A 12,973-nucleotide genomic window follows, 5' to 3' on the forward strand; every position below is an offset into this window, starting at 1 on the left:
GACTTCAAGCCTCCAGCCAGCTTTATTGAATCTGAATCTTGCTGAATCTGAAAGGAAAACCTTAACCTAGTGTACACATGCTAGATGTACCTGCAGGCAGGATCCCTGTGCTGCTTTAACCATTTATACTGGTACTTGTTGGGGTGAATCATGACAATGCGAAACTTCTCACTCTCAAAGTGGCCCAATTTAGGTGAATAATGAAGGCAGCTCTCATCAGTGGCCCAGCAAAGTGTGCGCTAGGAGCAGTGTTGGAAAAGCAGTTCAGCACAAGCATTTGGTACACACCATCTGGTTTTTATGCAGGATTCTCTGTATTTCTGTGCCTCTTTCCCATTATTGTTCAATGAATGGAGGTAGCCATAGAGTCATAGACTCATGGAATGGTTTGGGTTGGAAGGGACCTTAAAGCTCATCCAGTTCCAACCCCCTGCCATGGGCAGGGACACCTTCCGCTAGACCCAGTTGCTCCAAGCCCCGTCCAACCTGGCCTTGAGCACTTGAGGGAGAAGTTACACCAATCCGAAAAGAAGTGATCCATGCTGTCCAAAGGGCACAGGTAGGTGTGAGGGAGAACTGGCTGGCCCAGGAAGTGATGAAAATAGGGTGCTGGCAAGAAGGGGTCCTAATCATGGGAGCTTCAGAGAGAAAGGGGAGAGAAGGTCATGGAGTAAAGGAAGGTTTGAAGCCTTAAGCTCGTCAGAGACAGAGTTGACTCCAGACTGGCAGAGCTCATAGTGAAGGGGGTAAGGTTGCACAGACCTGGACTGATATCCTTTCTGGGAGCTTTCACGTAGCTTATGTCAAATTCCTGGAATTGCCATGTATCCTAATACAGAGCCCCGAACAAGTACAGTACAACAGTGGAGAGTAGTATCTGAGGTGGAAAGTTTTGGGTTGGTTATTTCTTTTTAAATAGAAACCCAGTCAACATAACTAAACTTTAAATCTGCTTTCTTGGTCACATATTCACAGATTAATTCTGTTCAAAGCAAAGTCAGCTATGGCATCAGACCACATTGCTCAAGACTTTAGTCCAGTCCTGGAAGTCTCCAAGCACATGGACCGCACAGCCTCTTTGGGCAAGCTTTTTACTGTTTGACCACTATAATGAAAACTTGTAATGTGTAGGCACACAAAGCAGAGCAACCTGTGGAGAAAGCTTTTGTACTGCAGCAGAAGTTGCTCAAGAAACATGACACTGGGTGACTTACTTGTTTACTTGATGAGGATAAGAGGGGAGAGCTGTAGCAAAGAGAGTTCAAACAAAGCGTGAATATGGCACCCTAGTCAGGAAACCCATTTCATAGTGCAAGAGCAAACAATTGCCAAGGTGGAATTTATCCCCCAGAGCTAATTTGCTCTTTGTTTAGTCCCTTCCTTTTGAGTTCCCAAAGGGAAAGCATTCGAATCTGGGTGAGCCCTTCATGTGCGGTCTGCTTGTTCAAGAGGAACAGTCACTGATCTACCTCAAACCTCAGGATGCTATCTCTCAACTTCAGGTTATCAAGTGTGCTCTTCACTTCCAACTCCAATTTATCTGTTCTGTGAAAAGTGGGTAGTGCTGTGTGTGAGCTGGAGGTACTGCAGTCAGGACTTGATAAGTAATGATGGAATCATTAGGAAGACGTTATGTGAGAAATGTTAAACCAATTTAATTTTCAAATACATGCTGTGGGTTGTGTTTTTGTATTACTTGAAGAGCATTTTCTGAATACGCTTTGCTGTCTGGCTTCATGTAGCCTGAGTGTGGTATCATTAAAAGGTGCTATGTTAGAACAGCATCAGTGTAGGTATCCCAAGCCCTAAACTGCATCTTTTCCTGTCTCTGCCATCTGCACTCTCATGGTCCCGTGCAAAGGCTCAGCTGAGCACCCTGTTCCCTGCTGCTCTTTCCCAGATCCCTGATAGCATTTTACCTTCCTAGAGGCTTCTCCCCAAAACAAAATCGTCATAAGTACCCCTGCTAGGTTTTTTTACTATGCTAGCTTTCCTTTAGGATATATTACAAATCATTTTATCTGTTTTCTGTATTTTCATGATAGTATAAATGAATTTCAGTTAATTAACATGTACTCCTTTGAAAAGGTGAACTTTGCAAGAAACTTTTGGGGTATTTTTGTGACCTTTGTTGATGAAAGTTCACTCCAGGTGTGATCTAACAGATCTACTTGTTTATTTTGATAAATGTAACCACTGGAGTTGGTATGTCAGAATTTCCTGGGGGAAGATGCTACATTCTGTGGTGCTTGTGTACTGTGAACTGCCCAACATGAATGCTGCTTGGTCTTCTGAGCCTACTAAGTTGGCTTTGGTGCTCCACCTGGATAACTGCTGTTCTGTCAGCCTGACTCATACTGCCCTATCTATTGAAGTACTTTTACTGTGTCTATTACAGGACCCTTAGTGAACAATTCTGCCACAAGCAGCAGCAAAATGGAAGGTTAGCAGAGTTTAACACAGGAAAAGAATAACCTGGAAAGGCAGAGTCGTGTTGGAAAGTAATGTAAGATTTGCTATTTTTTGAAATAATTGGATTCTTTTGAGAATAGATGCATCATTGACAGGTAATGGCTAGCTGGGACAGAGGAAGAGTGTCAAGATAAAAAAAGCCATTCACTGAAGAAGGACAATTAATCAAATTAATAATTTCAAATAATGACACTACAGCAGAAATGAATCCCCAGCTGCTTCCACTGGTGACACTGGTAGTGCCAGCATGATGATAACAGTTGGTGGATTTCTGATGAGTGTCAGTTAAGTGCATAAAATACTCTCAAGTATGCTTTATATGTGTTTCAACAGAAGTGATTGCTGTAAAAGGTCTGTTAATGTGAGAGGGGGATGACTGTTTCAGCACATGAAAGTGAGGGAGAAAATGGGAATAATGAGAACAAGGAGGAGATAGATGGTCTTATAATGGGGTATGATGGTTTTCAATTCATTTGATGTGTGCTCATCCACTGGAAGGATGACCTCTAAAAAAGTTTAAATGGCCAGTGGTAATGGCTTTCAGAAGCTCCTCAGGCCGAAACAGCAAAGATGCACAAATGTCTGTAAAAGTAAAGTATTGATTAGTATGAACCTTGGTGAGGGATCCAGAGAATCTGCTAGAGCAAATTCATGTTTTCTTTGCTGGTGCAGGACTCTCTAGTTGCAGCAGTGCCTCTTGAGGCCACATTCTCCGAAGCACTGTACTTAATACTGGGGTCTGGGAGGAGTTTGCTGCTTCCCTATTCATCAGAAAGCTCTATCACAGTGACAGCACTTTGTAATTACTGAGATGGCATCATCAGTCAAAGAAGAATAACTTCTAGATGCAGAATCTATCTCTGTGCCCGAAGGTGAGTGTGCTGCTTTATCACTGGCTCTAAGCTTCCCTGCGCTTCCACACTATTTAGTGAATGCAACATCATGTCATATGGGAAGGAATTCTTTTAATTTTCAATTTTGGTAACTTTTGTAGGAAACAAAAGTCCTGGTCAAATGATTGTAGACAAGAAATGGGAAACCAGAGGACCCCTCTGGTAATAGTGCTAGCTGTGACTTCTGGTTTTGCTTTTTTAGTGAAGTGAGATGTTCTGCTAACAACAAGTATTTAAAAGTTCAAAATAAAAACTAGTATTAGTTTATGTGGCATGATCTGTGTTGGTCAGGAGTTTGTCCTCTGATCCTTAATCATAAGCACTCCAAGGGCTGGTCACCTATTGGAAGGCAATGTTCAACACATTCAGGCTGCTCATTTGCAGAGGGAGCAGCCCTTCCTCCTCGCTTCCCAGCCCAGCCCTTTCTAGAGTGCCTATCTCCACCTAGCACAACCTGCCAAACATGGAAGCTCTCTCATCATACTTCTGTAATTCCAATGGGATCAAAGCTATGCACCTTCTAATCCCTCCTGTTTTGTTCCCTATGAAGTATGTACTTGTGTTCAGGGAATTGAGATGGGACCTTGCTGTGCTACCTGCACAAGAATGTACCAGTGCCCCCATTTCTTGTCAGGCTGTCATCATCCCTAGAATATCTGGAAAAGAGGAGATTAAGATGAGCTCTTTTAGGCAGAAGCTCTTCCCTGTGAGGGTGCTGAGGCGCTGGCACAGGTTGCCCAGAGCAGCTGTGGCTGCCCCATCCCTGGCAGTGTTCAAGGCCAGGTTGGACACAGGGGCTTGGAGCAACCTGCTCTAGTGGAAGGTGTCCCTGCCCGTGGCAGGGGGTTGGAACTGGATGAGCTTTAAGGTCCCTTCCAACCCAAACCAGTCTGGGATTCTATAATTCCCTGACAGACCTAGCTTGAAGCCCTCCTCATAGCTCAGCAAGCCTGTTGGTAAAGATTCTTCTGCTCTACTTTTTGAGATGGAGCTTGCCTCTTCATTCCTCAACAGAATGAAAAGGAACAAAACCTGTAGCATTGCAGTCACTTTCAGTCAAGCATAACTGTAGCCATGTTCAAATTCAAATCATAAAACTAGACATGAATTTAGGGTGAGGTATTTGATAGTAGTTCAATTTAATAGTAGTTCAGCATGATAGAAAGTGTCATTTTCTATTCTTAAAGAGCTGCAGGTAGGTTGGTACCTCATGCTATCATGAACTTTAGCTATGCAACCTCAGTGCTGTGTTTGCTTACCTTCCTGTTGTACCTAGCAAGCTTTCTCTTATTAAGAGTACTGTCACATTCTCTGTTCACTGCGCAATTTCTCCTCCTTATATCTCACCCTTGCTGAATGAGTGGCAAGGCTCTATTATGGAAAACAAATGTCATTCTGTGTGTGTAGCAAGAGCTAATCTCAGCTGCTTTGTTCTATAACAAAGTAAGAATCAGCTGCTGAGATTAACAGGCAGGTGAAGATGCAGTGGTTCAATCCATCATCAAATTGGTTCCCTTTAAGTGCACTACAGAGCAATAGGATTATGGCTGTTATCTAGCAAATCACTGGGGAAAAACCAAAACAAAACCAGAAGGAAACATTATTTTCTCTTACTAAGGTGAGGAGGTTATACGTAGAGACATCTAGAGAAACTTCTGGGGTGGGAGGATGTCCCCAGAAGGACAGAAGGAATAGCCTAGGCAAAAACCTGAAATGCTAGCATCTGAACCAAAAAAAAATCACCAAGCTCCACTTGTCCAGTTGTATTTTCCCTGTTCTTTCCCTTTCTTTCTATTTAGTGGTAACCATGTTGTCTGCCAACTGGCTGCAGGGCATAAGTTCTTTGTGTTCAAAATCCCACTAGTGTTCTCTCCACAACTTCCCCAACAGAACTTTGAGGTTAACTTTAAAAAAAAAACAAAAAACAACCAAAAAACCAATACCAAAGCCGACCCAAGATGTTTTAAATGATTAAGTACTGCATAATTTTTGTTCTTTCTGGTTTTGAGCCGTTGGACTTGCTGCTTTGCAATCTGCAGGGACAGAACTGTTTTCAAGCTCATGATTTCAGCAACTTGATTTTACTGTTTAGACCAATCCTGAGCAGCATTAGGTATATCATAAAGCACTAGCAGTCAAGGAACCATGTGCCTTCCTCAAATTTGGATTGCTTGGCCTAAGGCAAACACTGAGTCAGTGGCAGAGCTGTCTGGGTGGGGGTCTTTGGCTTGGCAATATTCTCCATGGTGGCACATTGGTTTCTGTTTAAAAACCAAAACACCCCAACCGATACCCCCCACCCCAGTCCCTGCATGTGGTTGTGTAGTTTGCGTGTAGTTGTAATTGCATGCTGTTCAGTCCTCCTTCTCTTAAAGACATTATAGTAAATAGTCAATAAATGAATTTCTCAGGCTCTGCTTTTATATAGCTTTCCGTAGAAGGATTTTCCAAGCCAACTCCCATTCACCCTGCTGTAGGAATTCACACCTTACGTTTTACGTCTTAGAACAAAGTGTAGATGATACTAAAATATTCTGCCAAACAGCCATGTGTGGTGTTTTATTGCTATTTTCCAAAGACTTTCAGACTCAAATAGGACATGGAAATCCAACTGCTTTGCCAGTTAACGTAGATTTGAAATGCAGAATATCTGTGTTGTGCTCATTCAAACTCCATTCTACAAAACCTGTACATTTGTCTTTAGTGCAGTCAGTGTGCTGTAGAAGACAGGTAATGTATTTGCTGAATTGGACAGAAAATGGGTGTGAAAAAAGCACAGTTGATTATAAACACGGGTGAAATGTACTTGTTTGAACAGCTTTTGTCTGTCCTAGTATCTCAAGAAAAGGATTCTTTATTTCCTGTTGCTACAGAGACCATTTGTTTAAGTGTCACAAGGTGAGGTACCTGCTATGGAAAGCTGGTGAGACAACTGGGTGACTAAAGCCTTATCCTGAAAGACGTGGACAGATTATACTAGGGATGGAAAATAGTTCTGACTTGATAAAAGGAAGCTTTTCCACCATTTGGATAGTCAGGTATCAGAACAGATTTGCCCAGACAGGTTTATTGGTCACTCTCCTTGGAGGTTTTGAAGACCCCACTAGCTCAAGCCCCGAGCACTGTGGTCTGATCCCATTGCTGATCCTGCTTTGAGCAGGAGGTTGTGCTGGGGGCTTCTGGAGGTCCCTCAGAACTGCGGTTGTTCTGGGGGGGTCTAAGTGTTAGCAACAAGTCCTGCCTTGCTGCCTGTTTCACTGGGCTGTCTGCTCTAAGTCTGCAGAGTGATTGATTTGGTTACTCGTTAGAGGGCAGGTTTACACCTAGAAAAGGCTACATAGCATATGAAACACAGGAGGAAAGGTTCCATTTCAGTAGAGACCTATCTGCCTCTAAAGCAGGATTTTCAGCCTCAATCTCTGGTGTGCTCCAAGGCCTGGGAGCCCACTCTGGGGCAGTTTGCTCTGGTTTTGTGTTAATGGGCACTTTAATTCTGTTAATTTGGCTCTGTGATTCCCCAGTGTATGCTGCCACTTTGAGTAAAGTTTGCTTGTAGAGTAAGATACGCATCATGTTTGCCTGCAGCATTTCAGTCTTGTTTGCTTATTGGAAAGACTGAGCAGGGTGCTGGGATGTTGGCTCCTGCTCATACCACATCCTGAGGCACTCAGCCCCTTCCCCACAGGTGCTTCATGAGGTCAAGGCCATGGCTTGTGTTTCCTGGAGCTGTCAGCCTGCCACTCCATGCACAAAACATGACTGCTGTCCCATGCAGAGCTAGTCCCTTGTGCAATGTTATGTGTTGAAAGAGCATCTCTGGTGTTACGCTCTATCACACCCTCAGCTTTCTCCCTAGTCACATTTCAGAAGCGCTGGGTCATGCAGAACGGGCCAGCCTAAACCAGAAAGACATCTCTGATTAGCATGGTCTTGCTTTCGCTGGGCTGATATAAACCCATTGTGTTAAGAGACTGCGAAGTGTGGGGAGTGGTGTCTGCAGCCGAGGTGGAAGCCAGTCAAGTCAGAAGATGCAGCCTCATGATTGCCATCACTAAAAGCAGCAGGCAGAAAGAGAAGCTGAAGCTGCCACTGACTCAACTGTTTAAAAGTTGCCGTTAGCTTTAAACCTAAAGTCTGAAACCAATAAAGCTGTTGTAGTTCTTTCACTAATTTAACAGCTCTAAGATTGCTCTACAGATTCTTTTAGGTGCCTATGTAACTGTAAAAAATGACATGACAAATTTTACTTGCTAGATAGATGATCTGCCATTGCTTCTGCCCCCTCCTTTGAAGATCTTCCTTGTTAAGGACTGTAAACAGCACTTGACTGTTGCTATCCTGGTTCCAACTGCCTTGAGGCTGCCCTTTTAAAACCGTTTTGTTGCTGCAGTATTTGCTAAGCTCTTGCAGGGTGTAGCCTGGCAGCACAGCTAAACGATGTACAGTCTCAGCAGCTCCCTTGGGCTGGCTGCAGCATTTGACTGACCATGCATCGAATTATTCAGAAACCTAAACCAGTAGAAAATCAGCATTTTTCCTGCTGGTTAAATCTCCGGGCTGACTTGCTCTGAGATCAGCTGAGGTGCTGGCAGCACCACAGGTAAGAGGCTAGAAGAAAGGGGGAAAAGTGGCTCATCTGTATGGTTAAAGCATTTTCTTAGACTTAATTTCTCCTGTATTTTAGGTCCATAAACCAGCCCAGAAGCTGAAACAAACAGTAGCTCATCTTCTTACTGCTGCTGTTTTTCCCATGGCTGCAACATCCCATCCTCCATTGTGCCAGTCAGGAATTTGTGTAGCCCCATGCTCAACTGCAGTGGAGAGTCTCCCTGCCTTAATTTTGTTCTAATGGATTAGTTTTCATCAGGTTTCTTTTGTGTCGCTGCACAAATGCTTCCACCAGGACGGGAGAGTAATGGAAGGGAAGGGGCAAGGGCCCAGGGTGCAAGACAGGGTGACTGCTTATTTGATGGATTTGGATTGCCAGCTTCAGCTGTTTTAACATGTGCCTGGAATTACAGTGTTAGGCAGTGATTATATCTGTCCCCATTATTTCACTGGTCTGTGAACATTTTAGAAATTAATTTGTCCCCATGACATTTGGGAAACATCCTTTCTTTTTTCCTCCCTGTAGGTTTTCTTTGCCATATGCACTGTGTGGGCTGCAAAAGCCGGTGGAGTTGGTGTTCAGATGGCTGATCCCTTGCTTAGCCCATTTGTCCCAAAGACATAGCAATGGCAAGGCTGTATGCTAAATGTTTGGTGGGGCAGGGGCAAGACTTGTTTAAATCACTTGTTTAAATCTTTAAATCTTATGACTGACTGGGAGAAACAAGGTAGGGAAGAAGAGGTATGGAAAGTAACATGTTCCAGTATTTAAAGGGTGGCTACAAAGAAGATGGAGACTCCCTTTGTACAAGGAGTCACATGAAAAAAGAGGAGGGGTGATGTTAATTAGTCCTGGGGCTGGACACAAGAGGAAAATTCTTCAGTGGGAACAACCAGCCACTGGAATAATCTCCCCAGGGAAGTGGTGGATTCCCTAATGTTGGACAGTTAAGATTCAGCTGGACAGAATGCTGGGACATCCAGTGTAGGTCATGCTTTGCCTAGAAAGGTTGGACCAGATGATCCCTGAGGTCCCTTCTAACCTGGGATTCTATGATTCTATCAAGAAGGTAGTAACTGTGAAGCTCAGTCAGAAAATATTGGGATCCACACCTGCAGAGGCTGAAGGAAACACTGGTAACTAGAAATCTCTGAAGATTTTGCCTCATGTCCAAATTCTTTTCAACTTCCATCAGTCTTTAAAGGCTTTGCTAACACTGAAGGGGATGGAAGATGTTAGTCATTGCAATGGTTACCCTTCTCAATGGAACTGAGCTGTGCAGATTTGCAGGCTCTGTGTGGATGTATTGCTGCTATATGGAGGTCACTTGTATCGTGGTCAACAGCATAGATGGAGAGGAGGCAGGTAACCTTTATGGGCCCACTTCCCGTAACTGCACTGTCCGCAGCATGCTTGCATCTTCCCTTTCCTTTCATCATGGGTCACACTCTTCTGTCCTCACTGTCATTTGTTCCCTACAGAAGGAATTCATAAAGAAGAGCAGTTTCCTAAACAGGGTATTTAAAATTTTCTGAATCTACATGGAACAAGTTATAAAAACATGCTTGTGTCTTTGCCTTCCTTGTTCTTGCAGATTGAATTAGCTTCTCCCTGCAGAATATATACCCATCACTTCTGAGGGTTCAGTAGTTTCTATTGTGCAAGTAGCTGCAGGAATGTCCCTTTCAGTGTGATTTGACATTGTGACCTCTCTGCTGTATAGTCCTGAAAGCTGTCATGCCTGCTTCAGTTTTGTGGTGTTATTTCTACAGTCCCAAGCAATCAGTAGCATCTGTGGAGCCATTGTCTCTGTTAGTGCTGGAGGGTTTGTATGGCCAACAATTTGCATGGTTGACCAAAGCAGATTTTTGGATCAGAATTTATTCCCTCTGTGGCCTTGAGAGAGGCACTAAGTTTCTCACCAGGTACAGATGAGTTGTATCGCTTCCGCTTACCACCAGTAAGCATCCTCTCTGTAAGCTTTATCAGCACAAATTTCAACTCCCAAGACAGAAATGTTGATGCCAAGCTGTGGTGCGTTGTGCCAGCAGACCTCATACCTCTGTTTCCAGCAACTTCCTTGTGTGCTGGGTGGGACTTGGTGGTTTGCTGCTGCTGTTTCTGCTTTAGAGGATGGTGGAAGGAAATTTTCCTTTCTCAGCTAGTGCGCTATTGCTGTACATATGGGTACAGTTCGCGTTTCCACCTGAAACTGTAAGAAGGTTGCCCACCATTCAACCATTTTCAGATACTCTTTCTTCCCTCTGTCCCATGGATATTCCAACTAAATCAGTTTCCTTTCTGCACATGCACTGTAAATGTGCAGATTTGCCCATGTCAAAGCAACTGGTGTTTTTAATTATAAGCATATTTTGCACAGAAAAATCAAAGGCTCAGAACAACCTTAGTTCAATCCACAGTTAATTACCTTTTCCATCTACTTGTCCTGCCTGACTGGAATTGAAAAGACTAAAATTAGCAAAATTTGTAGCTAAATCCTTCCAGCAGTTTCCTGCCACCTGTTTAGTATTGTAGGTTTTATCTGAATTTGATTGCATTCATATCTTACCTACTCTATCATGTTTAATTTGCTATTCACCATTAACATTAGCCAAATTTAAATGAGATGTCATTAAAAATATTTTTTTCTGTCAGATGCTGCTATTGGAATCATGAACCTTAGCTGCTAAAATTTAGTCTCTTGGTATCTTTGCTAGATTCTAGTCTTAATTGGATGGAGAACTTCAGGAGCTCAGCAAAACACCTCCTACAATTGCTTTGTAGTGTTCAGCAATAACATAGTTCCTTTAGTCTACCTGGTACATGATGATCTGCAAGTGCATGCATCCCAGAAGATTAAAATTACTCTCATCAGTTACTGTCTACAGAGCCATCTATGTTTTCTTACTAATCCATTATGCTCTAATGAGAATGTCTTTTGTAACTGCTGCTGCCCCGCTGCCACCAGCTTGCTTCTTCCCCTCCGGGCTGTCACACATCTTATAAGTCCTTGTGGGCTTTTTTGTGACATTTTTTTATTGTCATTGGCCTTCATTTGAGTGGGCTGAGACTTGTGAATTGCTTCTCTTCCTCAGCAAGGCAGCCACTGCTCTACCCACCTTTTCCACTTGCTCTGAACTGCACATGATGTAACTTCATCATCCTGTCATTACAGTAGTGTTTCTCAGCATATTTTTATCTAACGATTTGCTATATTCACAACAGAAATTCAACAAACCACCTTGTGCAGTCTTGCTGTCATGGTTCTCCTTTGCAAATACTGTAGTGTAGTATACGGCTCTAATTCTCCAGCCTATTGATTGGGCTTTTGGCTCCCATTTTGTTTGCATGCTTGGAAATGCATGAGTTTATTCTGGTTTGGTTTGTGTATTATGAAGCTGCAGCCATTTCACAAACCACTTCTGGTGTTCCATGGAGTGTTGGTTGAAAACAACTGCCAAAGCCTGCTTTCCAAAGCAAGCCATTTCTGATCCATAACAGCATAATTTTTTTGTGGGATGAAGATAAACTCATTTTCAATGTGTTCAGTGAGGTTTCAGCTGGTGGGAATATATGGTTGATTTTCAGTGTGCTCTTTACCTGGGTATGCTCTTTATATTCTGACCTTCATGGACAAAGTAAGTAGGAGCTCCCATTTTTCACTTAAGACCCTGTTTTCCTAAAATATATTCAATGCTGAAATGTTCTATACTCATTCTTACCTTTGAGTACCCTGAACTGTTGTTGTCTGACTCCAGTTAGGTACTTGACTGAGCAACGTGGCAGCTGTTCTAATTCAGTTGTTTTTACCTCTTGCAGGAAGCAGCAAACATGCTCCGTCTTATGCAGAACAGGCTGAAGGAAGAGGAACAGCTCCTGCTTAAGGGTGCAAGTAAGTGATATTTCTTTACCACTTTATATTAGCAATTAAGTACTGGCTACTTCATATGTAAGTATCCACTTACAAGCATGAAGCGGAGGGGACATGGGATAGGTGACAGAGTCCAGAGGTTACATTAGAAAAAGTGGAATGGTAATAACTTTAAAAGGACAACAGTGAGATAGAGAGGCTGACCTCTGTGAAATGCTTCTTCACCTTGTAAATTTTACCTGCAGTGTTGAGAGATGGAAACAGTCATCCATTAAACATACTCTTCAATTGCAGCGAGCAGATTTTAGGCTTCATTTTACTCCTACCAGGGATTATATGGACTCGCTGTGGACATAGCACTTGCTCCAGCACGATGGGATTCGTAGAATGATAGGATGGTTAGGGTTGGAAAGGACCTTGATATCATCTAGTTCCATCCCCCTGTCATGGGCAGGGACACCTCACACTAGACGATGTCACCCAAGGATCTGTCCAACCTGGCTTTGAACACTGGCATGGTTGGAGCATTTACCTCTTCTTCGGGCAGCCTGTTCCAGTGCCTCACTTCCCTCACAGTAAAGAACTTCTTCCTTATATCTAACCTGAACTTCCCTTGGTTAAGTTTAAACCCATTACCCCTTGTCCTATCACTACAATTGCTGATGAAAAGTTGGTTTGTGATCAGGTTTAAATAATTCTACTCAGCAAAACGCTTGCGTGTAGGTGAGTTACACATGTGCTGGTGTCCCTGCGAACCAGTGCAGTTTCTGTCCTCAGCAGTTAGCCTGCCACATTGCATGGCATAAAGTTTTGTTCTGTGTGGGGACAAATTCTTTGTGATGTGTCTATCAGATCATAACCTTCACAGATGAAAAACTCTCAGCTTGAAACCCTTTCAGTATCACTAATCTTCAAAGTGGGACCATGTTTGCCTGCTTGCGTTTGCTTGATTTTAGTGTACCTGAAAATGTGAATGCAATTAAATTTGGGGGTTTTTGTTCTTTTTTTATATACTTACTCTTAATTAAGTAGCACTCTAGCAGAGGATCAGAATGGAATAATAGCCTCTTGAGAGCCTGTGGAAAGCTAACAAACCAGGTTTTGCTCCTTTTAGCCAAGCATCAGCAA

General features: G+C 43.1%; 1 protein-coding gene and 1 long non-coding RNA gene across 5 annotated transcripts in view; one reads left to right on the forward strand and one right to left on the reverse strand.

Annotated features, from left to right (window-relative positions):
• The window catches only part of CLUAP1 (clusterin associated protein 1), a 69,458-nt gene that overhangs the window by 31,470 nt on the left and 25,015 nt on the right, over nt 1–12,973 (forward strand). For all 4 annotated transcript variants that reach the window (XM_030482887.1, XM_030482886.1, XM_030482888.1 and 1 more), the window contains one exon: nt 11,794–11,866. In XM_030482887.1, the coding sequence (XP_030338747.1) occupies nt 11,794–11,866 (73 nt within the window). The remainder of the gene's footprint in view (nt 1–11,793; nt 11,867–12,973) is intronic.
• LOC115606627 lies at nt 54–8,809 on the reverse strand. Its single transcript, XR_003990948.1, has 3 exons — nt 8,730–8,809; nt 7,202–7,204; nt 54–66 (listed from the first exon to the last, which is right to left on the reverse strand). It is a non-coding gene; the product is annotated as an uncharacterized LOC115606627 (long non-coding RNA).

Source organism: Strigops habroptila, chromosome 4 (assembly GCF_004027225.2).
Source record: "Strigops habroptila isolate Jane chromosome 4, bStrHab1.2.pri, whole genome shotgun sequence".
Lineage (NCBI taxonomy): Eukaryota > Metazoa > Chordata > Aves > Psittaciformes > Psittacidae > Strigops > Strigops habroptila.